Source organism: Petaurus breviceps, unplaced genomic scaffold, assembly GCF_028583685.1.
Source record: "Petaurus breviceps papuanus isolate PSGF00001 unplaced genomic scaffold, PetGlider_PUasm1.0 186, whole genome shotgun sequence".
NCBI lineage: Eukaryota > Metazoa > Chordata > Mammalia > Diprotodontia > Petauridae > Petaurus > Petaurus breviceps.
Window position 1 is genome coordinate 32,069,581 of NW_027185798.1, and position 27,437 is coordinate 32,097,017.

Sequence of the window (27,437 nt, forward strand, 5' to 3'; positions counted from 1 at the left end):
CGCTGGGAGCAGTACGTCGTGTTGTTTCGGGTGGGGAAGATAAATTGAGGTGGCCTAGACATGCGCAGAGCGCTGGTTATCCGCCCATTACTGCACCAAAAACTAATAAAAAGCCACAAACTGTAGAAAGCTCCAAGAAATTTGCTAAAAATATCAGGATGCTTAAAAAAGTGCATGTGCTTTGCTTCTCTTTGCTGGCCTTGAGAAAATCTGTGTGGTCAATTTTGGTCCAGTGTTGTTATATCCAGTAATGGAAGAATAGCGATCTGTTATTCTGAACTGGAGCCTAAAAAGACAAATGATGGGAAGTGAAACAGTTTTTTTGGGTAGGGAAGGGCTTGAGGGGATAGTGGGGTGACAACTTTTATTAGTATTTACCGAGGGATTTGCCAGCTGTGCCAAGTAGACCAAAAAAAGAATGCACAGAAAAATTTAACAGGCAATATTGTGTTTTTTACTTAGTTATCTAATTTCACAAACTGTTGAGCTTGGCTTCTTACTTTCCCCTATATGATGACTCTTGATAGTCAAAAGCAGGAATAGAAAAATGAGAAAATTATAGGAAGGAATATTTTTTAAAAGCTATTTGATTTTGGTTGCAGAAACTTTCCATGTGTTCATCTCTTTTTCATTAGAAATTCTTGTCTTCTGTGTATAGAGATGAGAATTTAGAATAGTAAGGATAAGAATAAAATCTGGAGTTAAAAATTTGTTTGTTTTTTGTTTCCACAAGGTTGGAATAAATTGGACCCTTTTTGTGAGAAAAAATGGCCACTGCTCAGAAGCAGAGGAATTATATGGTATGACTCCATTTATATGAATGTTACACTTTGCTACCAGAAATAAACCAAGAAGTTTATGAGTGTGGCCCTTGGAGCTCCAGTTACTTTATAATGAATTTTTACATTTAAAAATTAATTAAAATGAATATTTTTGCATTTGGGCCTTTTATTATGTAAATAACTTCTGTTTCCAAGAAATAAGGATCAATTAGCAAGTGCGTGACATGTTCAGAATACATTAAAAATGCATTAAAAAAAGATTTTGGGAGCTTTTGCTTAAGTGGTTAGTTTAAGTACATTCCATACAGGGTCTTACTGAAGTTGCTCAGTGACTTTAAGAAATTTAAGTTTGTCAACTTCAGTTCATCACTCTGGAAAAGGAGGTCCTTCCCACAAAGATACTTATATCAGTGGGTTTTTTCTAAGTGTTATTTTAAGTGTGGAAGCTTGTATCTCTGTTGTTTCTATCTAGTGACAAAAAAAAAAAAAAAAAAAAAAAAATGACCTGGGGCAGCTAGGTGGTGCAGTGAATAGAGCACTGGCCCTGGACTCTGGAGGACCTGAGTTCAAATGTGACCTCAGACAGCACAAAACTAGCTGTGTGACCTTGGGCAAGTCACTTAACCCCAATTGCCCTGCCTTCCCCCCTCCAAAAAAGAAAAAAAAAAAAAAAGAAAATGACCTGCCTTAGTGATAAGTATTGTATGCTTGCATACAATTGTACTGCTACCAAATTAATGTTAGATGACACATTAAGTGGTGAAAATTTCAGTTATAAAAAGGCTCCCTCCTTTATTTAGCACAGGATCCCCCAAAACATGTTTCATCCTCAGGGACTTATTCCTTTCCAGGGCCCTTAACCACTTAAAAGACTAGTAGGGGAAAGTAGATAAACTTATTCAAAATTATTATTGTATTATTTTTGTCACCTTCACTTTTTACAATGTCTACTGGAAAATGTTTTAATTCTTCTTAAATTTTAGAGTGCAGTGATATTTCCTAATAAGATTTCAACTGAGCAACAGTCCTTGGTGTTGGTGAAGAGGCTCCTAGCTATTTCTGTATCCTGTATAACATATTTAAGAGGAATATTTCCAGAATGTGCCTATGGAACAAGATATTTAGATGGTAATGTAATTTTTATGAACACCTTTTTAAAGGATGTGCCATATTAATTTTTTTCTGTTTTAAAATTCTAATTTAGCTTTGATATATGGAGATTTTTGTTTTTAACCTTTTAAACTATTTGTCCCTCTACTTCACCCTTTGAAGGGCAGTGAAGACTGTTACTCATTTTTTTAACCTGGTTTGAATGATTTCTACCTGCCACTATACACTAATAGTGCAGTGCCCAAAAGTAATACATTGTAGAGCTTTGTGCAGTAGTAGTATCTGTTCTTGTGCTAATTTAAATAAATGAAAATAATGTGGACATGGTATACTATGCTCATTGACCTTTTTTAAACAATTAATTTCTTGGTCCTTTGAAATTACATTATATTTTGCTAATGGATTCTCAGCAAATACTTTGATGAAGATAATAGAGTATATATTTTCTAAATTTTTTTTAGATTTCCCAGTAATCCTCATAATGCCATATTGTAACAGTGTTAATAATACGTGTTCACATTTTTTCTTTTTAAAAATACATAGTAATGTTCATTAACTGGAAATTTGCTGCTAAAGTTCAATAGTAATGTAAATCTAATGGGGGCAGCTAGGTGCTACAGTGCTAGGCCTGGGGTCAGCAAGATTCATCTTCTTGAGTTCAAATCTGGCCTCATGTATTTACTAGCTGTGTGACTCTGGACAAGATACTTATCCTGTTTGCCTCAGTTTCCTCATCAGTAAAATGAGCTGGAGAAGGAAATGGCAAACCCCTCCATTATGTTTGCCAAGAAAACCCCAAATGGGATCAGCAAAAAGTCAGACATGACTGAACAACAAAAAACCATTATATAACTAAAGAATTTACAATGCCCCTCCCCCAATGATAAGTGGTCAAAGGATATGAACAGGACAGTTTTCAGATGAAGAAATTAAAGCTATCTATATAAAAAATGCTCCAAATCACTATTGATTAGAGAAATTCAAACTAAAACAACTCTGAGGTACCACCTCACACCCATCACATTGGCTAATATAACAGAAAAGGACAATGATAAATGTTGTAGCAGACTGGGAAAATTGGAATACTACTACATTGTTGGTAGAGTTATGAACTGATCCAACCATTCTAGAGAGCAATTTGGAACAATGCCCAGAGGGCTCTAAAACTGTGTATACCCTCTACCCAGCAAAATCACTACTTGGTCTGTATCCCAAAGAGATTATAAAAAAGGGAAAAGGGCCCACATGTACAAAAATATTTATCGTGGCTCCTTTTGTGGTGGCAAAGAATTGGACACATTGAGGGGATGATTGAACAAGTTGTAGTATATGAATGTAGTGGAATACTATAGAAATGATGAGTGGGTGGCTTTCACAAAAGCCTGGATAGACATGAACTGATGCAGAGTGAAGTGAGCAGAACCACAGGAACAATTATAAGGTAACAGCAACATTGTTCGATGATCAACTATGATAGACTTAGCTCTTCTCAGCAATACAGTGATCCAGGACAATTTCAATTTGTCATGAAAAGTGCTATCCACATCCAGGGAAAGAACTATGAAAGCTGAATGCAGATCAAAGCATACTACTTTTCACTTTTTTGTCTTTTTTTTCTTTTTAGTATTTTCCCTTTTGTTCTTATTCTTCTTTTACAACATGAGTGATGTGGAAATATGTTTAACAAGATTGTATATGTATCATCTATATCAGATTGCTTGTGTTTTGGGAAGGGGAGACAGAAAGGGAAGGAGGGGAGAAAATTTGGAACTCAAAACTTCACAAAAATGAATGTTGTAAACTATCTTTAGATATAATTGGAAAAAATAAAATACTATTAAGTTAAAAAATACAATTTCATTCTGTACTTTGTATTTCATAAATACAGTTTCATTTTTTATTTCTAGGTTTTTACTGTTTTTTCTTCAAGAAGCAAAATAGCATTATCATATTTTTATGTTTAGATCTTTGTGTCAAAATTCTGAGAGAAGACAAAAACTGTCCAGGATCCACTCAGTTAGTGAAATGGTAAGCATAAGAGTACCTAATAGGATAGCTGTTCCTTAAATCACAAAAATCTGTGCTTGACTTTGTTTTAATTATGCACACTTTAAATTGTTTAACTGAATTTCAGTGACCCCTTTAGCTTTTACAACATCATAATGTTTCTTCAAGTTTCTATTTTTTCTCAACAGCTAAATATACTCAGCTTCTTAATTATCTCTCATTACTCCTTCCCCCAATAGCTACCAAAACCTGCATTTTGCCTTTAGAATATTTCCTCGTCTCATTTCCTATTTCCTGCTATAATTATATAATTCTTTGATAATATATAAAAGAGAAGAAGCTATTTAACCTAAAACAGTGAAAGAGTTTTAAAATTACTTTTGTAATGGGTTCTCTTGAAGACTTATGCAAAGAACTTAATTTTCTGGAAGTAAGCTCAAATATGTAAGAGTTCAGGATAGAAGACAAATAACATTTTATTTTTTTTAGGATGCTAGGATGCTATGATGCTTTGCAGAAAAAATACGTAAGTCTTCCATTGTCATTTCTTTATATTTTATATCAGTATATACACTATTATCATGTTAAAGGATAACTAATTAGAATTAAGAAGGGTATACTCCAAATTAGCATATTTATAAAGCAATAGCCTTGTTACTTTAAGTCATCTGTGTCAGTTGGAATTAATACTAAGCAAGTATTCCCAAGTCCTAACAGCCTTTTTTCAATTAATGGATTAAGACCTTTGTAATTAATAATCATTAACTTAAAAACAGCATATTAAAATCTGGGCAGTGGGAAATCCCCTTCTCTAAGAGGTTTAATATGCTTTCCATTTTCTTTCTTTTTCCATAACCTATCTAGCATACCCTTTGTCCATATACAGTGTCAAGGTATACCAGTACTGTATAGAATGAATTAACAAAGTTTGCAGTAATGAGGATTAACTATAGATTTCTAATATACTAACCTAACTAAAATTTGATATAAACATAATCTTGAGTGTATATCTACATTTATACAGAAAATTAGCCCTAAAAAATTGTTAAATAAGGTATTTAACACTTTTTGTCTCCCCTTTTTAGGGCTCTCCCAAACTTATTTTTTTTTGGTCTCTTCCCTATTTCCTTTAGGCATTCATGTTCTACCTTTCCTTTCATAAAGCCAGTTCCTAAGAAAGGAGCAGTCATGTCATTCACGTAGAAGTGTAAATTATTGGTGTCTTAACATTTTAAATTTCTCAGAGTATTTACTTTTATAACTAGTTTCCTTATTTGATTTAAGCCATTGGGGGACAGGAGGGCTTTCCTAAGGCCTCTGTTTATGTAGCTCACTCTATACCATAGTAATTTCCTATTGGGAATAAATAGTGAAACAGTAGGTTGAAGATGTTATGCCCCATCTTAAGATGTTTTACAAAATTAGGATTTTTTTTTCATTTCAGCTAAGGATGGTGGTTCTGGCTGTAAGTATTTTTGATTCTTTTCAAGATCATTTAATTTGGCTTTGTCTGAATGATGCCAAGATTTAAAGTAGTTTAACCAGTTGTTTCTTTTACTGAATTTTCCTGATGAATTTAATTAAAATAGGCTTAGTCTTAAATAATTCTTTTTCTTATTTTTAAATAGGTATACAGCAATCCAGAAGACCCTCAGGTAAGTTTAATTGATCTAGTAAAATAATGTGTTGCCTTTAATATCTAAAAAGAGTTTTATTTTTCAACTTCTGATGTAACAAAGGGGAGATATCATAGAACTTTTTCGTTTTCAGAAGCTTTCACACACTTCCTTATTTGATAAAGAAGCCAGGGCTCAGGGATTGTTATGTGACTATTGGAGGGCCACAGAGGTGCTCAGTAGTGATGGTATAATAGAGAAGGGCAAATAGTGGTGAAGGACCTGCTGTGAGGGGTGGGAGGGGCTTGTGTTTATAAGGCAATAGGAGAATAAAATGGAAGAACTATGACACAATATCACATAGTAAGTGCATTGCTCTGGAAGGCCCCAGGGACCATCTGACCAGGGGCATCAGAGAAACTCTGTCAATGACCTGGCATGCAAGGGGGCATTACAGGATGGTTAGAAATTACACAGAGAAGAGGAAGATGGTAGGCATTCCAGCAAAGTTGTGCAAGGAGTGGAACCAGGACATTGACAGAGAGAGAGAGACCGTGAGAGAGACAGAGAGAGAGAGAGAGAGAGAGAGAGAGAGAGAGAGAGAGAGAGAGAAAGGAAGAGAGAGAGAGAGAGAGGGAGGGAGGGAGAGAGGAAGGATCTGATGGGAATAGACAATTCACTGAGGAGAGGAGTAAATGAGGCTGAAAAGGTCAATGGGGCCATCGCATAGTTGGTCTTGAATACCAGGCAGAAGAATCTGAGCTTTACTCAGTCAACAAGAAGGAGCTACTACATGTTTTTGAGTAAAGGAGTGACATTGCCAGATGCATGTGCAAGAAGGATTATTCTGGAAACAGCATTTGAGAAACATGGGAAGGCAAGAAGACCAAGGAAGTTAATGGGGGGAGGTGAGGCAGGAAGGGTGGTGGCAATGAAAGTCTCTGCTCAGACCTTCATGGGAGTGGAATAGAGGGAAGAGAAAGATGTGAGAGACATTGTGATGGTGGAAACAGCAGGAATAGCAATAGGACCCATGACTACATTAACATGTGTGTGTTGGTATAAAGAATGCCTGAGTAAGGGATTTCCCTCTTTGAAGCTTGGAATTTTAGATAGTTGCCTAGGAAGGGTATGTGGTTTCTCCTGGTCACAAAACCAGGAGGGATCAGAGGCTGGACTTCAGTCCAGGACCTGACATTTCTCTATCTCCCAGGCTATGCAGCCTCTCATAACTGATTGGATAAGAGGGGAAATTAAGAGTTAAAGAAAAAGCTTTTGAACATGAAATGTGGTTTAAATGATAATGCCACAGATAGAAATAGTGAAACAGTGAGGTTGAAGTAGAAACATAAAGAACTTGGCTTTGAGCATGTAGAGTTTTGAGTCCCTGGTGATGCACTGAAGTGAAGTAGTTGGAGATAGGAATCCATAGTTCAGAAGAGAACTAAAGGCTGCAGGTTAATAAGTCAGCCTCTGTGGGCTTCAGTTTTCTTATCTGTAAAATAAAGGGATTAGGTTACAGGATCTTTAACTTCCTTTCTAGTACTAAATCTCATAAAGTTATGATTGAGATTTAGGAATTGACTGCATAGAGATAGTAATTGAAACCCTGGAAATAGATATTTGCTGAGGCAAGAGGGTATAGAAATAGAAAAAAGAGGACCAAAGACACAGATTTGGGAATACCCACATTAAGATACTGGTAAAGGATTAGGAGCTTTAAAAAAGAGAGGGGGGAAGAAGGGGGGCTGTTAGAGATGTAGGAAAAGAACCAGGAAAGTGTGGAGTCTCTGAAGATGGAAGGAGAGACAATCTGGTTGGAAGAAATGATTAACCGTATTACACCTGCAGAAAGGTCAAACAGGAGAACTGAAAAAGACACCATTCCCTTAGACAATGGCCTAACAGTTTTAGTAGAATGATGTAAGGCTGCAGCAATGCCTCTCATACTGGTATTACTGATGCACTGCTTCTTCCTATACTATATTGGCTCTCTACAAAATACTGCTTCTATAATAAACATTCCCAGGACTTGAGGTCAGAGGGAAGAAATTAGCATGTTTTCCATTATCTTCAAACTCTGAATAAACATCCTTAATCCTGATTGTACTCATCATTTGGAGTTTGAAACATATCTTAATCAGTGAGAGGGAAAAGGGAAAGGGTTGGAAATGAAGAGAAAGGTGGAGGGAATGAAAGAAAGGAAAGCAAGAATAAAGCTAAGGGAAAGTTCTAGAGATACTTAGCTCTGAAGTGAGAGTAGAACAAGAATGAAGTTCCTCTTCATTTTAAGTCTTTGATTTTGCAGAAAATGATAAAACATCAAGATTTCTTGAAGGAAGAAAATGTATTTTTTTCCCTCTGATTCTCTTTGGTATCCAAATGAAAATACACATGATTATAAGGCCTTGTTAATCAGAAAGGGCTATAGAAATCTAAATTTTGGGGCGACCAGGTGGTGCAGTGAGTAAGAGCGCTGGCCCGAGTGTCAGGAGACCTGGGATCGGTTCCGGCCTCAGATACTTGGCACCCACACAAAATAACTATAACACAAAATAACGTGTAACCTTGAGCAAGTTACTTAACCCCAATTGCTTAAAAAAAAAGAAATCTAAATTTTATGTAATAGAATATGCTCAATAAATTTATGTTGACTGTATTGGATATATCACTTAGTCTCATTATCTACAGTCAATTTGAGTATATAACACTGTTGATCTGATGAGGGGCTGTGCAGAAATTGAGCCTTAAGGTGACTGGGGGAAAAGATTGAATAAATATATCATCTTTCTTATAACTTGAACATAAAGCTTTATACTTCAGTGCCTCACCATGATGTAGCAGTAACCATGGGTTCTTGAAGACATACCAGTGAAACACAAGATTTGATGGGTGCTGCCAAGTTTTAAATAAGGGCTCGAGGACAGTGTATCTGTTGACCAAAGATTAGCCTAGATAAGTTAGGAGATCATCCTTACCAGATAATAAATATTTTTGGCCATTGTCATTCATAAAGATTATCTACAAAGGTATAGATAGAGGGGTTGAAATCATAGATCGCTAATATAGTGAAGTAAACTAAATAGTAAACAAACTGATAAAAGCAGTATCCAAATAAATCACTAATGTAGTGAAGTAAACTGAACAGTAAACAAACCAATATAAACCAATATCCAAATATACATATAATTTTTAAAAATGTAAAATAATAGTTCATGTTTATATATTGTGTTACAATTTACAGTGATTTAAATGTTATTTGACTAATTCCACAAAAGTCCAGTGAGATAGGTAGTGCAAATATTTTTATATCCATTTTTCAAATGAAAAAAACTGAGTTCTAAAGAGGCTAATTACTATATACAGGTAGTTTAAAATTTTCCATTATCCATAGAGGACTATGCTCAGCTCTTTTTTCTTTTTTGTCCGTTATCTTTCTGTATACTTTTAAAAATAGTTGTAGTTGATACAAAAACCTTTTTTGGTTCTGTTTTGTTGAATTTACAATCTTTATATATTTTAATAGCCAAATCAAAGCAGCAAATAAACATTTGGAAACTAGTGTTCTGTTAGATACATAACTATAATGTTTTATTTGTATTTTAAGACAATTTCAGAATGTTATCAGTTTAAATTCAAGTATACCAACAATGGACCAGTTATGGATCTCACAAGGTACTGTCCTGTTAGTTTCTTTCTTCCTTACTGAGTTCCCCTTATTCATATTAATAAAACTAATTTAATAGTGTCTGTCTGAAGCTATTCAAGCTATCCCATCTACCCATTAAAACAAAGATATTAGAGTTGTGATCCTTTAGTAGCACTACACCATGATTGTGTCTCAAGATATGTTAGTCTTGTGGAAAATCTGGACAGAGTAAGAAAGTGTTGAAATTACTAAGCTATTGTTTTATTTGAGGATTGGAACCACTTAGTAAAATTCCAACACTAGTTTCTTTGAATGTTTTTATTAAAAAAAATGACCAAGATTATGAAGGCATTTTAATGTGTTTAAAATTAGACTGAGAAGTGACTAACTATTAAATGTTAGTAAAGCTCTTTGAAAAGAAATGTTTATTTTCATATTATGATAGTTTTTACCTGGATAATTTAATATTGTGGTATACTTGAATACATTTTAAAACATTGAATTTAATATGTAAATTACTGATACCATAATTTCTCTAATATTGTGTTCTTTTTCAGTAAAAGCAAAGGCAATAGTTCCAACCTGTCATCTTCTGATACAAAGAAAGCAAGTATTCTCTTAATTCGCAAGATTTATATTCTGATGCAGAATCTGGGGCCTTTACCCAATGATGTCTGTTTGACAATGAAACTTTTTTACTACGATGAAGGTACTATTTACATTGCATTTTGTTTTTAGTAAATATATTCAGGTTTTATTATCAGAAAGACTAGGTTTAACTGTCATTTAGCTATATAGTCTTACAGCCATACCAGGTATAAATTTCAGGAAACTTTCCATTTAATGCCAATATTTGTGTAAGTGGCTTGGAATAATTTAACTATGTCAAATGTTAGTACTATATATGTTTCTCTGGTGACAAATATATTTTAGGAGCGTTTACCTTTTAGGATATATATTTTATTTGACTACGAGTAATTTATTTGTTATAATAGATTCAGACCTCAGGTAAGACTCTGAGTTGTACTGTTAATTTTTCTCTGAGTTCATAAAAAAATGCAGTTTATATACATATATATATATATATTTTTTTGTAGTCACGCCACCAGATTACCAACCTCCAGGTTTCAAGGAAGGTGATTGTGAAGGAGTAATATTTGATGGGGAACCCATGTACCTAAATGTGGGGGAAGTTCCAACACCTTTTCATACCCTGAAAGTGAAAGTGACAACTGAGAAAGAACGAATAGAGAATATTGATAAAGCTATACTAACACAGAAACAGTTAAAAACACCTCTGCAGAAAATCCTGATGGATAAAGAAGATCTAGAAGCACAGGAACAGTTTATGAATGTAAGAATTTGTGAAGGCCTGTAATGGGTGACAGTACCATGTTTTTCTCTTAATTCTGGTGGTCAGGGTCAGGGACGGATCACTGACCTTATCTTCTCCTGTGAACTTCATTTAGTACAGTCTAGGTAGCACAATTGTTAGAGTGCTGGACCTGGAGTCAAAGACCAGAATTCAAATTCAGCCTCAGACACTTACTAGCTACGTGACTTTGAGCAAGTAACTTAATTTTTGTCTGCCTCAGTTTCCTCATCTCTAAAATGGAGATAATAAAAGCACTTATTTCCCAGGGTTGTTGTAAGGATAAAACGAGATAGTATTTGTAAAATACTTTATAAGCCATAAATAGTAAATATGTTAAGTTCACTAAATATATGATTACACAAATACTAGCTATTATTATTATAAACCTCATTTGAGAGAAAGGTAATTCAGATTGGGAAGAAAAAATTTTCCCCTAAAATCTTGCTTTATTAATTATATATAGTGCTATGTAGAACATTTTTAAATACCCCAAATTCTTTGCATATAACCTTAAAATATCCCTTAGATATTATTTTAGATATTATTGGGGCAAACAAATGATTGTTCATACTATTCTGTCACTTGCAGCTTCTGACTAAGGAAAAATACAGGATCTGTAAGAAGTGATTTACTAAGTGGTAATATCTGGCTCAGTGCTCCCCAATATTCATTTCAACAAACATTTATTTGATTTACAGTCTGATGTAGAGTCGGTGTCCTTTACCTCATGATGTCTTATAGTCCATGACACTTTATTTACTACAATGTGCAATGCACTCATCCTAGGTACTGGGGATAAAAAAAGAGAGCTAACACAGATGATGCTCTTAAAGATCTTAGGATTGGGGCGGCTAGGTGGCGCAGTGAGTAAAGCGCTGGCCACGGAGTCAGGAGGACCTGAGTTCAGTTCAGGCCTCAGACACTTAACACCCACACAAAAAAACTAGCCGTGTAACCTTGGGCAAGTTACTTAACCCCAATTGCCCTACCAAAAGGCAAAAAAAAAAAATCTTAAGATCTTGGGTAGGGGAATACATAGACACAAATAACCTGGATGAGGAAGAATGTGATAAATGCTTAAGAGAAGTCTAGGCAGAGAGCTCTAAGGAATTTGAGGCAGGAGAGATCATTTTCATTTGGGAAAGAGAAGTAAGACTTCATGGAGTTGGTAGAATCTGAGTTGGGCCATGGAGGAAGAGACACTTCAAAATATGGAGCTGGGAGGAGTGTAAATAGAGTCCCTTTAGGCATGGGGGATCAAAAGAGCTAGCTTAGAAGGTACAAAGCACTGTGGTGAGCCCTGAGGATGCAGATAGAAAAGTCCATTCTCTCAAGGAGTTCAAATTCTATTGGGAAAGTCAACCCATAGGGAAGGTTTCAGCTGCAGGTCATATGGAAAGGTCCCATGATCCTTAGGGTGCAGTGACAAAGAAGATGATACTGTCTCTCTCTTTTTTTTTTTTTATTTATTTACTACCACTGATAAATTACATCATTTTCTGATGTTGAATTATTTGATAATGCTAAGAACTTTGCTGGCAAGAACTTTCTTTTCTAGGTCTTAACTAGCTGTGTCCGTAGCCCCTACAGGAGCAGTTGCCAGACTACATCTCCATAGGGGTTACTTCCCAAGATGATACCTGAGGACACTGGACTAGAAGCACTGTTTTTCCCCAAAGCTTTTGGCCTCAGGGTGGGGCAGGATCTTTTTCTAGACTTTCTTTATTAAGGTCCAAGGGAAAATGTTGGTCAATAGGTAGTAGTGGTTTGACTTGCTTGGCACATGACACCTTCTCTTTGTTTCTCAGAATACCTTGCTGCTTCACCAGGCTGACTTGCCTCTCTCAACATATAGCAGTTGGGTGACAGTTGGTGAGAATGGCTGGCACATTTTTTCACAGGAATCATGTGCCCAGCTGATGGCTGTGAGGACTGGGTTGGAAGCATACTGAACCACAGTGAGCTGGCTGGCTACTAAAATGTTCAGATCTTTTCCGGAACAGCTACTTTCTATCCATATCTCTTCCATCTTAACCTTGTGAAGTTGAATTTTTTGGATGCAAGTGTAGGACTTTATGTGGATCCCTACTGAATATTATCTTGTTAGATCTAGCTTCAAATTGGATCCAGACTTTGTCATGTACTGTTTATCTATCTCTAGCTTTGTGTTATTTGCAAATTTAGTGAACATGCCTTCTGTGCCTTTATCCAAGTCTTTGATAAAAACATTAAATAGCACAGAATCCTAGAGAACTCCCCTGGAAACCTTCTGCCATGTTGATGTTGAACCATTAATGACTACTCTTTGAGTCAAGTCATCTAACTAGTTATGAATCTATCTGATTATATTATTATATAATCCATATTTCTCAGTATTCTCCACAAGAATAGATGATGCTGAAAAACATGCTAATATAAATATTGTACCCTGTGATTTAGAATCAAGTCTGCCAAAAACAGTATTTATGAATATGTAACCAAGCCATTTCTAAATTGGAAAAAGAGTCCAAATTGGCATAGTTCCTCATGCTTTCTGATATGCCTCTCTGCCCCAAGAAAATTTCAGGTAACATTTATGGGAATTTTATATAAGGAAAAGATCATAATGTATTAAAATACAGCCCCATTTCAGAGGAAGGCTCTAGCTTTTGTTCTTTCCTTGAAAAGTTTTTAGTATTTTTTAATATTATAGAAAACCTTAAAAGGAGTTTATTTTTTAAAAAATGCTTTCATGAGATACTTTGTTAAAAACTTGGATAAAACTTAGGTAAACTATATCCATAGCACTCTCATCTCCTAGTTTAGTAATTCTATCAAAAAGGAAATGATATTAGTCTCCTATGACCTGCTTGATGAAGCCATACTAGGTTTTGTAATCACTGTTTCCTTTCCTAGATGCTGTATCTTTAATGATCCAGCCTAGAATTTCCCAGGAATTGAAGCCTTTGCCCTTTTTTGAAAATAAGAACAGTATCTGCCCTTTTCCCAACTTGTGGTGCCTCTCTGATTTTCCATCATCTTTCATATATTGCTGACAGTGGCTCAGCCATCACATTGGCCAACTCTTTCAGGATCCAGGGATGTCATCCATCTGGGCCAAGTGACTTGGATTCACAAAGGGTAGCTGGTACTCTCTGGGCATCTCGTTATCTTGGGCATCCACTACAAATAAGTCATTTTTGTTCTTTCCAGTATAAAAGTCATTCTCTGTAGGGAAAACCAATTAACAAATCAGAAGCTCACATTTCTTCCTGTGGTCAGTCATCATCCCGATCCCCCCAAGAATCACTGGAAGGTCATACTTTGATCCTCCTCTTTCTTCCATTATAACTTTAAAAAAAAATTACTGTCTTGCACTTCACTTGCTGGACTAAGCTCATTTTGAGCTTTAATGTGCCTTTCATCATTTTTACAGAACTGTGCCTACTTTTAATCTTCATTCTCAGTTGCCTGGCCTTACTTCTGTGTTCTGAAATTTATTTTTATGATATGATCTGGTTACTAAACTCTTTTACATCTAGTGGTGTTTTTAGACAAATCTCACTTTTATTCTTCATTGAAATTTTTTCCCTTTGTATCTTTAAGAACTTCATTCTTGAATATCACACCTGGGCTGACTTCCCCTGGAATATTTTATTCCCTAGAATTATGCCTTCTTTTTTCTGAATACTTTGAGCTCCATACTCCCAAAATCTAGGAAGTGTGTCAGAATATGCCTCATTTCCTCTCCTGTAGTACAGATTCTAAGAGAGAGTGGTCACCTTTTCCTAGGATTCATGTAATTCCCACTATAGTTTCTCTCCATTGGTGAGAACAAGATGCAGAAGAGAATTTCTGTTTGTTGGTTCCTTGGTTCTTTTTGAAGCATGAAATTATCACCAAGAGCAAGAAGGTTGCTCTGTTTTTGGCATAGAAAGCTCCAGCATGTGAATCAGTCTTTCTGCACTGCTCCAGCAGCCCTTTGTGCCAGACTTGGGCCGTATTTCCTCAATTCGTCATCTATTTCTTCATCTGTAAAGTCCAGATCCCTTCCAGCTCTAAACTGAGAGTCCTCTGAATAAGTGATATTTGAATTGGTTTTTAAAGTGTAAGGTAGGAATCCAACTGGTAGAACAATATAGTGGATAGTGTTGGACTTGGAGTCAGGAAGACAAGGCAAGGCAGCAAGCATTTGTTAAGTGTCTGCTATGTGCTAGGCCCTCTGCTAAGTGCTGTCCTGTATTCAGATCCTGCCTCAGATCCATACTAACTTATCTCAGCCTTAGTTTCGTCATCTGTAAAATAGAGCACTAGCACCTAGCTCAAGGGTTGTTGTGAGAAGCAAATGAGTTAATATATAAAAAGCCCTTTGTAAATTTTTTTAATAACTGAAAGGGTAGACATTTTAGAAATAGAGTACAACATAAGCAAATGATCACAGGATCATACATTTAGAACTAGAAGCATAGAAGCCTTTGAGCCCAATTCCCTTATTTTACAGGTGAGAAAACTTACCAAGGGTCAACGTAGCTAGTACATTTCTGAGGCAGGATTTAAAAAAATTTTTTTTAACATTTTTATTTAAAATTTTGAGTTCTAAGTTCTATTCCTCTTTCTCCTTTTCCTCCCTCCTCCCTGAAATGGTAAGCAATCAGGCTATCCATTGTCTGCAGCAGGATTTAAATTCAAGTTTTCCTAATTCCAGAACTAGTATTCTCTTGGCTCTACTTCCTACCTATCTCTTAATGAACAAGAATAGACAAATGAGAGTCAAGGACTTCAAGTAATCCAATCTGATTGGAGAGTAGCGTGTAGTGGGGGTGGGTAATCATCACTGACTTTTATATAGAATTATAAAGTTTCTAATAAACTTTATGTATATTCTCTTAGGACCAGCTAGCTAAGTATAAAGGGGGTTATCACTAGTAGGCTGACCATTTAGTGATGAATTATTTGGCCATGATACCCCATTAAACAAAGAATAATACAAAAATAGCCCCCAGTTTTGTGTGACCCCCTTGTGTTTTTGTAGTAACAATGGGGGAGTAGCAGAAAAGGGGGGCAGAGAATGCTAAGAATGGCATTTTTAGATTATCTATAAACACTAAGTTCAATTACCAGTAAACAGAAAAACTACTGGAGGAATTGTATCAATCTTGAAATATTTTGTTATAAATGAAACCATAAAACAAAAGGAAATTACAATTAAAGGGAAGGCTGGATCATAGTTTCTGCTGGGAGAGGCAAATAAAGAAATGGGTGGAGTTGGTTTTATCCTGCAACCAGAGGCTGTAGGAAACATTTCTTGGAACATTTTGTCATCTAATATTGTAGTGCATATAATATACCTATAGAGAAAGTGGAAATGGCACTGAAAAAAAGGACAGTGAAAAGTAGTTGGACTAAACCAAATAAATAGACAACGGAGAACTGTGCTGAAGGTAACACAATCTGAAGGCAATAATGAATCCATTTTTAAAGAATCTGAAGGAGGAAAGATTTACTGAGCAAGGAAAAAAATCTTGGACCTCCCCAAAATGTGATCAGTAATTATAGAGCCATATCCATTGTTTTTCATCTATAGGAAAAAAACTTCTACGTGGAGGATATTCTTGATAAGGGCATTAAGGTATTTAGAGGAGAACAGGCAGCTTTTCACTTGCTGTGTTCTGTGGTAGACATCTACATCATCACGCAGATGCCTGAAAGATAGAGAATACAAGGTCTCATGGTGATTACTGTTTGTTGACTATAAAAATAAGCAGCTAGGGTGTGCAATGGAGAGAGCACTGAACCTGCAGTCAGGAAAAGGAAAAATTAAATCCCTAGCAGTTATTTTTGGCTTTAAGGTTTGCACAGAACTTTAACAAATATTGTCCCATTTATCCTCACTACTACTCTGGGAAGTAAGTGCTATGATTTTCACCATTTTATAGACAAGGAACATGAGGATGACAGAGTTTAAGGGACTTGCTCCGACTCCTACAGCTAGTATATGTCTGAGGTTGGATTTGAACTTACGTCTTCCTGACTCCAGACCCAGTGCTGTATCCACTGTACCACTGAGGTGGCTATTTATAGTCAACAAACAATATTATTTCTATAGTGCTCTGTAGCTCAGAAGATCTGAGTTCAAAATCAGATACTTACTAGCTGTGCGACACTCAGCAAGTCACTTACAGAGAGATAGCATACTCACCAAAGGTGTTTACCACTGTCAAGGAGGAGAGCTAACAGTGTCTAAATTGAAGAGGGATAGTGAAGTCTTACAGATAGTCATGTTTACAGATGACATTGTGTTGATTGCATGAAGCCCAGAATACTGCAAAGCTTCCTAAATAAGATTTGTAACTCAGAAGTTTGCTGTAACTATCCACATTGGAAAAATCAAATGGATGAAAATATCAGTCATTCATATTATAATATATATTTGGATGACAACCCACAGAGCTCATCAATTGGTATTTTAATCTTAGACAGACACTGAAAATAGACAATGACCTGAATACAGAATTTAACAGAGGAAGATTGTATTGAATTGCATTTGAGATAATGCAAAATTTTTTAATAGTCTCAATTTCTTCTTGAAATTAACTCATCACATTTTAATGCTGCTGTTGTATGACTAAAAGTCATGACAAAGCACTGTTTCTGAAAAATTGAGGTTAGAAATCCCAGAAAGGGCCCTTGGGCATTGTGTGGTGAGTGTGAGTAAGCCACGTGAGGACTCCATTAAAGAAATCATTTGACTGGAAGAAATATGGACTAGTCACAAAATGAAAGCCATGATACCAACAAGAAGCCTGTGTGCTATGTTGTTATTTGTGTGGTAACCAGAAATCTCAAGGAAAGGCTCCATGGGCCCCTGTCCCAAACATATGGGAGACCATGGATAAGAGTCAAACAGGACTGACAGGGTGTAATCTGCCTCACTAGAGGGAATACTTACATCAATAAGATCACATATCTGTTTGAATATTGGAGTAATAAGCCTGTGAGGTTGGTACAAGTATTCTTATTCCCATTTTACAGATGAGGAATCTGAAACTTAAAGATATTAAATGCTTGTCTAAGTTCACACAATTATTATTAAAGGTATGATTAGAACTCAGGTCTTTCTGACTTCCAGGTCCATTGAGTTATCCATTACACTATATTCCTTCTTGCTAAATATGAAAATAGTAGATGAATTGACAATGTTTGGATGTGAAAGGAGATAGCAGAGTCAGATGACTACAAGGTTTGAGGGTGGTGGTGTCATCAACAGAAATAGAACAGGTTTTGGTAAAAAGATAATAAATTCAGTTTTTTGACATGTTGAGTTTGAGGTGGTAATGATTTTTCTAAATGGAGATGGATGTGAATAACCCGTAGATAGCTGAAGATTACTGGACTGGATCTCTGATACATTTTTTTAGAAGCATCGTACTTTCATGAGGAAGTCTCTTATCACTTGCAAGAATTATTTTTCTATAAGCATAGAGCAGGTGTAGTGTCATATTATATTTAACCTTTATAGAAGTTAATTTGTTTAAAATTATATGAATATCATGAGAAAAGATAGAAGGTATGGTTTCAGAGAAATCTTAGATTTGCATAAACTGCAACACATCAAAGAGAGAAGAACTAGAACAATTTATATAGTAACAACATTGTATAGAAAAACAACTTTGAAAGACTTAAGGATGCTGAACAATAAAATGACCAACCACAAGTCCAGAGGAGGTATGATGAAGTGTGCTACACACCTCCAGACAGTGGTGATGGACTCAAGATGCAGAATGAGACATACATTTTAGGGATGACAATGAGGCCAATGTGGGAATGTGTTTTGCTTTACTGGGATATTTGTTACAAAGATTTTGTTTTTTTCCAAATTTGGGGGAAGGAGGTAGGAAGGAAAGGTAGAGCTAGGGATAGGGTTCACTCTCTCCCAAAAGAAAACAGAAGGAATCACAGACAAGCAGGACCACTTTGAAGGTTACATGTTAAATTTATTATAGACTTTAAGAGAAAAGTAAGTTCCATATAATGAGATTCCAGTTTATGTGTAATCTTCTCTAGTACTACAGTTCATATGGAAATGCTAATCTTATTTGGTGTTAGATTCAGAATAAAAATAAATTTTAAATTTAAAAAATTAATTTTTCATGGTAGCAAATACTTTTATCTAAGCTATTTTCGTGTCTCTTAGAAATATGTACATTTCATTCCTGTTTGTGTGTTTTCTATATAGGAAGATTTTGTCACTAGTGATAAAATGAGAGAGCAGGAAAAAAACCACGAGTCTTCAGATATTGGAGGTAGGTTTATGAAAATATAGATTAATTCACCTTAATTTCTGTTTTATGTCACTTTAATCTTAATGTTTTTACAGAACTAAGTTTAGCTTGTGAGGAAGATGAGATTATGAGGTCTGATGCTGAAGAAAGCCCAAATCTTTCCATCTCTCATTCTCAGGTATAGAAACACATTTTAATTTCACTTTAAAAGGATTATCTTTCAGTTTTCATAAAAGAAATCCAGGCTATAAATAGCCATTTAAAAAAAATGCTCCAAATCACTAATAATTAGGGAAATGCAAATTAAACCAACTCTGAGCTTCCACCTTATCTCCTGTAGATTGGCAAGTTGACAAAAAAGGAAAATGATAAATGTTGGAGGAGTTTGGGGGAAATAGATGTATTAAAAACAGATACTTGAGGTGTCTAGATGGCACAGTGAATAGAGCACTTGCCCTGGAGTCAGGGAAACCTGAGTTCAAATTCTACCTCAGACACTTAATACTTACTAGCTGTGTGACCTTGGACAAGTCACTTAACCCCAATTGTCCTGTCTTCCTCCCTCCAAAAAGACAAAACAAACAAACAAACAAAACCCAGGTACTATTGGTAGAGCTGTAAATTGGTCCATTCTATAAAGCAATTTATAACTGAAACCAAAAAGTTAATAAATTCTGCATATCCTTCAATATGAATAATGGCAATATCACTTTTAGGCCTACTCCCCAAAGAGAGTAATGAAAGAGGAAAAGCACCCATATGTTCAAGAATATTTATAGCAGCTCTTTTTGAGGTGGAAAAAAAAGGAAACTAAAGGCATATCCATTAATTGTAAAATTATTGAACAAATTATATGAGTATAATAAAATACTTATTCTGTAAGAAACAATGAAAGCAGTGGTTTCAGAGAAACCTAGGAAAACTTAAATGAATTCATGCAGAGCTAAGGGAGCAGAACTAGGATAATAACTTACACAATAATGACAATATCATAAAGATATAACTTTGGAAGATTTAAGCGCTCTAATCAACATAATGACCAATCACAATTCCCAGAGCAACTTTTTTTTTTAGTAGGTGTGAGGAGGAAGGTGGGACGGGAAAAGAGGACAGATGTGGATTAATTTTTAATTAATTAAAAAAACAAAAAGATTCTATTCCCAAGATTGAACAGTTTCATTTATTTGTTTTGGCTAGGTCTATTTCTTTCTTTTATTTTATTTTATTTTCGTTTGGAGGCAGTTGGGGTTAAGTGACTTGTTCAGGGTCACACAGCCAGCATCTGAGGTCAAATTTTAATTAAGGTCCTCCTGACTCTAGGACCAGTGTTCTAACCACTTCGCCACCTAGTTGTCCTTAACTAGCTATTTCTTACATTTTATTTATTTATTTTCAGTTTTCCAAAAAGAATATTCACCAATTTGAACTCCTGTTACTTTAGTAAAATCTGCAACTGTATCGGCAGAAATTTGTTAGTTGTAGATTCATTTAACAGTAATCTTATGTGCCATTCATATATAGTCATAGATTTTTGTGACTAGAAAGGATTTTATAAGTATATAATCATAACTCTTATTATTTTACATACAGCTCACAGAATACTGTGGTAGGAAGGGTCTTTAAAGATCCTATGACCTGGAGGCAGGAAGACCTGAAATCAAATGCAGCCTCAAATATTTATTAGCCGTGTGCCCCTGGGCAAGTCACTTAAGTTCCATCTGCCTCAATTTCTTCATCTGTAAAAGGATAATAAAAGAACCCTACCCTCTAGGGTAGTTTTTGAATACTAAATGGGAAGACAGTAAATTGCTTAGTAAACAAAGTGCTACGCAAATGCTAGTTATCATCATCACCAACTCCTTTATTATTAGCCCCCTTATTATCAACCCTCCATTATTAACCAACAGATGAGGAAACTGAGACCTGTGAAATTGATGTGACATTTCTAAGGTCACACACTGTCAAAACTGGTGCTAGAACCCAGGTTTCCCAGGCTCCAGCCCAGTGCTCTTTCATTTATACCAATACTCCTTTAGTAACACTGATGTTAGTATCTGATTTTCTCAAAGTTAGAACAAAATATTCCTTAATGTCTTTTTCACATATTATGTCTGGTTTTGTAGTGGATGGATAAATATTCTCCGTTTTAGGTTGAGCAGTTGATCAGTAAGACATCACAACTTGATGTGTCTGAAAGCAGAACAAGAAGTGGAAAGGTTTTTCAGAATAATGTGGTAAGTACTTCATTCAGAATGACCAGTGTGTGATACAACTGGTTTGTTTTGTTTTATAATCTGAATCATACTGCATTGTGTTGGTGTTAAGATGGTATTAAAGTGAGAGTGTGGCCAATTGGATGACTCCTCTGGCTAAGATTTATGGGGGGTCTTTACCTTAGAGAAGTCAGCACAAATCAATATGGTATTTAGCTTTGTTGTTTTAGAAACCCAGCTTTACCAGTTTACTGAGGGGTGATCGTGCTGGTTCATGCAAACCTTCCCCTCTCCTGAGCTTTCCTGTTATTGTCAAGGGCACTGCTGTCCTCCCAGTTTACCAGACTTGTAATTTCAGTGTCATTACAGACTTTCCATTCTCACTCAGCCTACATATCCAATGTTAAAACCAAATCTACCTTCACAACTTTTCTCCTATGCATCCCCTTCTCCATTCACAATAGTCATCATTCTAGTTCAAGTTCTCATCACTTTTTGTTTGGATTATTTCAGTGTCATCCTAATTGGCATTCCTATGTTATATCTCTTCTCATTTCTTTTTTTTTTTTTTTTGCTTTTTGGAGGGCACTTGGGGTTAAGTGACTTGCCCAAGGTCACATAGCTAGTTTTTGTGTTAAGTGTCTGAGGTGGGATTTGAACTCAGATCCTCCTGATTCCAGGGCCAGTGCTCTGTTCACTGCATCACCTAGCCGCCCCCTATCTCTTCTCATTTCAATCTATCTTCCACCTAGCTTCCAAAATGATTTTACTAAAGCATAGGTCTGATGATATCTCCTCTCTACTCAATAAACTCCAGTGGCTTCCTTGTATCTTCTAGGATCAAATATAAAGTCCTTTGTCATTTAAAAATCTTTATAACCTGGCCCCTTTCTACTTTTCATTATTCTAACATGTTATTTTCCTCCATGAACTCTGTGATTTAGCTGTGCTGGCTTACTTGTTCTTTTCCCAGTATGACACTACATTTCCTATTGCCATGCCTTTGTTCCCCATACCTAGGACATGTTCTTTCCTCATTTCTGCCTCTTAGTTATAAGTACCTTATATCTGATCTTCTTTATAGCTATTTGTAATTATTCTATTTACATTTGTAGCACTCCTTTTGGGACTATTTCACCAATTCCCTCTCATATTGGCAGATTGAGTTTCCACAAAACAATGAACTTTTGTTCAACTCTTCCCCTCAGAGTTCTAGGGAGTAACCCCAAGGTATTTAAAAAAAAATACTATGACTCATGAGCCACCATTTGGTCTGTTCTCTACTGATTATCAGTCTTCCCAAATTGATCATAGACTCGTTTATACCTTTTGTTGATTGAATCAATCAATAAATCTGGGCCTTCTGTGTTTACATTAATTGGAGTGAGGATTTCTTTCCTTCTTACTTATTTTTTCTGTGTATACTTTTTGTATTTGTTATACTATATGTACTTGTCTATCCTACTTGAAAGTAGGGATTGTTTCATTCTTTGCATTTATTCCTCAGAGCACAATGGTTGATGCATAGCAGGTGCTTAGTAAATGTTTTTTGATTGATTGCAACAATTAGAATATGAAATAGTTGATAACTCTGGTCTTTTCCTTTTCTACTTTTCCCAAGTTCAGGTTCAGCACAGTTATTTGGAGTAATTAATTATATAAATAATGCCCAATCCTTCATCCTTTCTATTATCTATCCCACATTCTATTAATAGACCATGCAAAAATTACCCTATCCCATAGCAAAAGCATTTAATAAAGACATAAAAGCAATATAAATAACAAAAGGAAATAAAACAGTACAATTATTCTCTGCCTCTTACACAAATGTATAGTTTCCTGTACTTCCTCAGATGTGAGATGACAATAGAAATCTCTTGAGGAAACTTACACAAGATGGGGAAACTGTCAATTGGTCACCACTCTCTTCAGCATGCTCTAAGTAGCTCATATGGAGAGATGCAGGCTGGACTTAAGGCATCTGGACTCTGCTGAAGTTTTTCAGGTTGGCTCTGGGGTCTTCATAACTTGGAAACATGCATCATGGCAGCACTGCTCCATCCATTCTCCCTTCCACCTTTCATCTCTATTTGGTCTTCTTATGCCAACCTAGGAACCCAGATGCTTGTCTTACTGACTCTCCAAGCTACTTCCTATCTCTTACTTTTCTTTTGTCCACAGCTTCTCCTATATTCTCTTCTTCACCAGATTTGTGCTACCTGACTCAATCCCCACAGTCCCCAAAACACCCACAATATCCACCCAAATCCCTACTTAATCCCCAACACCCTGGTGCTGTCTTCAGTATCACAGGATGCCTAGAACTGCCCTAGAGAGATCCAGTTAAGTGGAGACAATCCCTCCCCATCTTACACAGTGCTCCATAGTTTAGAATTTGCTTTCCTTAAAACAATTGTGATTTAGTTCTAGATTGCACTGCTTTCATTTTACAGATGAGGAAACAGGTGAAAGAGATTAAATTATTTGCCCAAGTTGGGTAGAATCACCTACAGTGTGACAGAGTCAAGAATCAAATCTAGTAACCCAGTCCAGTGTTCATTTCTCCCTGCTGTGCTCTCCCCAGCAAATGCCTAGAGAATTCTTTCCCACCACAGAACACTGTGCTAATGACCAGAATGGTTGATTCCACAAGATACATAATTCTACATTAAACAAATTTCATTGATACCTCACCAATTTTTCTAGACTCTAGGTTAGCCATCTTATGTTTTTGTCATTATGTCATTATCTCATGAGAGACATGTTCCTGTTATTATATATCACCACCTCTTCTATGAGGATCCCCCAGAAAAACTGTGCCAGTTTTAGGGTACTCTTTTGGTCCACTTAGACCCCTATTGATGTTATTTTTTGCTTTTCAACCAGAAGACACAGTGAATTCAAAGAAAATACATTTCATGAAATAACATAGTAAAGGGGCGGCCAGGTAGCACAGCAAGTAAGAGCACCGGCTCCAGTGTTGAGAAGACCTGGAGATCGAATCCCGGGCTCAGACACTTAGCACTCACCCAGAAACACCTGGCCGTGTAACCTTGAGCAAGTTACTTAACCCTGATTGCTTAAAAATAAAAAAAAAAAGAAATAACATAGTAAAGAAATCAGAACTGGATTATTCTCTCTATCCCCAAATACATTATTTTGGGGGCATCAAAAATGGGCACCCCTTCCAACAAGTACATTCACCATCAATGGGAGGAATAGACACATAAGAATCATGCATGAAACACACATATAGAGATTTATATTGGGCACACACATAGAAAGGCACATGCATATGGAATATATGTGGCCAGGTCACATATGTGGATAGGGAATTCATACTTATGACATTTTTGAGGATCCTTCTCTCTTTCTTCCCCCCTCCCTCAATATCACATCTCTGTTTCCTATTTCTCTCACCTTGGTTGTTTTCTAGAATCTTCAGCTAAGGTACTACTTCTTCTCTTCAAGGGGATGAGTATGGGCTTTGTCATCTCTCTTTTAGCTTAAAGTCCAAAGGCAGAACTTCAGCTCTTTGGGAAAAGTAGAATCCTTATCTAGTCACTGAACTAGGGAAAGCTGTTTTCTATCTATAACAAAGGTTCTTAACTTGAGCTCTGTGGAACTTATTTTTAAAATATCTTTATAACTATTTCAATAGAATTGGTTTCCTTTGTAATCTTATGTATTCTAAGCATTAAAAACATGATTTTGGGAAGGAGTTTATAGGTGTCACCAGACTGACTGCCAGAGGGGTCTATGATGCAAAAAAATAAGGCTAAGAATTTTAAGTATTATAAGGAGAAAGTGGTCTCTGCTTTAGGGGCTAAGCTTTTTTGGAACACAAGCCAACCAGCCAGCTAGTTAGAACCATGAGCATTTAGTCTTTTTTAAAAATTTCCTCCTGACAGGATTGCTGTCTGTCCCAGTCGCTTCTCTGATTTAGAGTTAAAATATTTATTAGTCCATTTGACCCCTTATGAACCCCATTTTAGAGGATTCTTTCAAGGAAACTCCACAGAAATCATATGGGTCTGAGGCACAGGATTTTCTCTGGGTCTCTTGATCAAATAAATGCGTAGAGGAAAGGCAATAACAGCAACAAAAGGCTGGGGGAAGGGAGGGGGTGTTATATATGAGGATTCTGCCCTCTTTTCCTGAAATTCAATTCCTTTGTTATAAATTCCTACCTATCACATACAAGTATAGTTAGAAACAAATTTGCATACTTTAAGATATCCTATAATTAGGATGTGTTATTTTATATTGGTTACATTTTTTTTTATTAATGTTGCCTTGATGAGATTTGGGTCATTATCCTCACATTTATAAATATCTCTTAGGATGGATAATTTCTGCAAATGGCTAATCTTATCCATTTTACATTCATTTTAATTTTTTTTAATTTTAGACCATTTCCCCAAATTCTGGGAGTGGGGGAGTGCTATTTAACCTGCATCCCCTTATGCACCAAATATAAAATTTAGTAATAAATAAATTTTATTTTTCATATGTAAAACACTTATTCTCAAAGTTCACACCAGAGTTATAGTGCTGAGAAGGAAAATATTATAAAGTACAAATTCCCAAACTGACTCCATATGTAGTGTGCAGCATGTATCTTGTTTTACACTCTTGATGAGATGAGAGCTGACAAAGAGCAAGTTCCTAATCACAAGTGGGAAGAAAAAAGCATGGAAAATGGAATCATTAATAGCAAAAACTCTCCCCAAACATCTCCCACTTAGGTTATGTGTTATGACGTAGGGAAAAACACCTGTTTATAAAATGACATGATAGAACCATTTGAACTTCTATTAGTTTGGGAAATCTTCTTTGAAGAGTACTCTTATTGGGAGTATGCATCTTTTTAATAAATGGTGAATGGAGATGTGAAGCATAGTAAGGAAATGAATCAGTGACTTAGGGGTCTAGTTCTAGCTTTTTGAACATATAGCAGGTGTGTACCAAGAGGAGTTAAGTAAGCTTCTTGCCCTTCCTTCAAGGATGACTCCTAGAAAACATTAAGAAATAGGGGAGCTGATTCTATTTGAGGAACTAGCACATGGCCATAAATGGAAGATACAGAGTGAGCACACCATGCAGACTTGAAGGTGGGGGCAGGCCAAACAAAACAGAGGTGCTAAGATGCATGTGAACCTAAGAAGAAGCCTTCACTAAAGAATGCTGCATTCATCGGGCCCTAAAAGGAAGCCCATGGCAGGAATTGGCACCAGATGGACATACTGAGCTACATGAATACCTGGAAATAGGCCTGCACTGAAGGCCAGCCCTAGAGGAAAGGAACAGGTGCCAGATGAAGATGCTGAAGCAGAAGTGGAGTGATGGGGGTGTTAGAGTGGGGAGAAGTATCAACATGGCAGGAAACTGGAAGTGAGGACTAGAAACGAGACCAGAACAAAGTAGCAGCAAGTACAGGGCCATGACCTGAAAGAGCAAATCTTTTCCTGGTACTGCAAATCCTAGAGATTCCATGAGGATCCAGGGGATCCAGATCCACATGAATGTCAACTCTAGCATTCTAAGCAATACCTGGTACAAATATAAAGTGAAAAAAAATGTATAGGTCTCTGTGGGAAATGGAAGAATTTTTTAACTGTTGGCTGGAGTATGAGTCTTTTTTTTTTTTTGTACTAAAAAACAAAACAAAAACACATTCAACTTTTGTATAGTAACGCCTTATTAGTCCAACCAGTCAGGCAAGGAAAAAACACACACACACACACACACAGGAGAATTTATAGTCACAAAAATGCAGAAAGAGTGCCTAGGAGGAGAAGGTGGTCAACAGTATTAAGTGCAACAGAGACATCAAAAAGCATTAAGGCTGAAAAAAGGCCATCAGATTTGGCAATGAAGAGATAACCTTGGTAACTTTGGGGAAAGAAGTTGAGCTTTTATTAGTTTGAGCTTTTGCAAAGGTTGCAAAGGGCTAGAAAGTGAATAATGGAAAGGGATCAAATACAAGAGACATTGTTGAAGTATAATCACTGATTGACTGTTGGTCATTTCATATTGTATATCCTTTGGATGTTTTAACCTTGATGGACAGAATATCTTTCCCTCAAAACCTACCCCTCTTCTGGAATTTCTGTTACTTTCTACAATAATCCATACTTCCAGTCACCCAGATCCACAATTCCTCACTTCCGGTCATGTCACATATTCAGTCAGTTGCCTAGTTTCTTATACTTCTCTTGTATTTGATCCTTTCCCATTACTCATAGTGACTGTCACAGTGACTGTTCATCAATTGGAGAATGACTTATATTCTTAAAGATTGGACTCAGTTCTCTATGTATTTGAGAAATGAGGCCTTTATCAGAAACACTTGTTTAAACGTTTCCCCCCCTCCAATATTCTATTTTCCTTCTGATCTTGGTTGCATTGGTTTTGTTTGTGC

The 27,437-nt window shown here is 36.1% G+C and overlaps 2 protein-coding genes across 2 annotated transcripts in view; one reads left to right on the forward strand and one right to left on the reverse strand.

Moving 5' to 3' along the window:
- The window catches only part of BNIPL (BCL2 interacting protein like), a 479,949-nt gene that overhangs the window by 355,201 nt on the left and 97,311 nt on the right, over nt 1–27,437 (reverse strand). The window lies entirely within an intron of this gene.
- HORMAD1 (HORMA domain containing 1) overlaps nt 1–27,437 on the forward strand; it is a 36,303-nt gene that overhangs the window by 416 nt on the left and 8,450 nt on the right. The window contains exons 2-13 of the mRNA XM_069090072.1: nt 734–800; nt 1,766–1,910; nt 3,857–3,920; nt 4,389–4,425; nt 5,344–5,364; nt 5,528–5,554; nt 9,123–9,190; nt 9,722–9,873; nt 10,262–10,518; nt 18,755–18,821; nt 18,896–18,978; nt 20,951–21,034. Coding sequence (XP_068946173.1) covers nt 768–800; nt 1,766–1,910; nt 3,857–3,920; nt 4,389–4,425; nt 5,344–5,364; nt 5,528–5,554; nt 9,123–9,190; nt 9,722–9,873; nt 10,262–10,518; nt 18,755–18,821; nt 18,896–18,978; nt 20,951–21,034 — 1,038 coding nt within the window. The 5' untranslated portion in view covers nt 734–767. The remainder of the gene's footprint in view (nt 1–733; nt 801–1,765; nt 1,911–3,856; nt 3,921–4,388; nt 4,426–5,343; nt 5,365–5,527; nt 5,555–9,122; nt 9,191–9,721; nt 9,874–10,261; nt 10,519–18,754; nt 18,822–18,895; nt 18,979–20,950; nt 21,035–27,437) is intronic.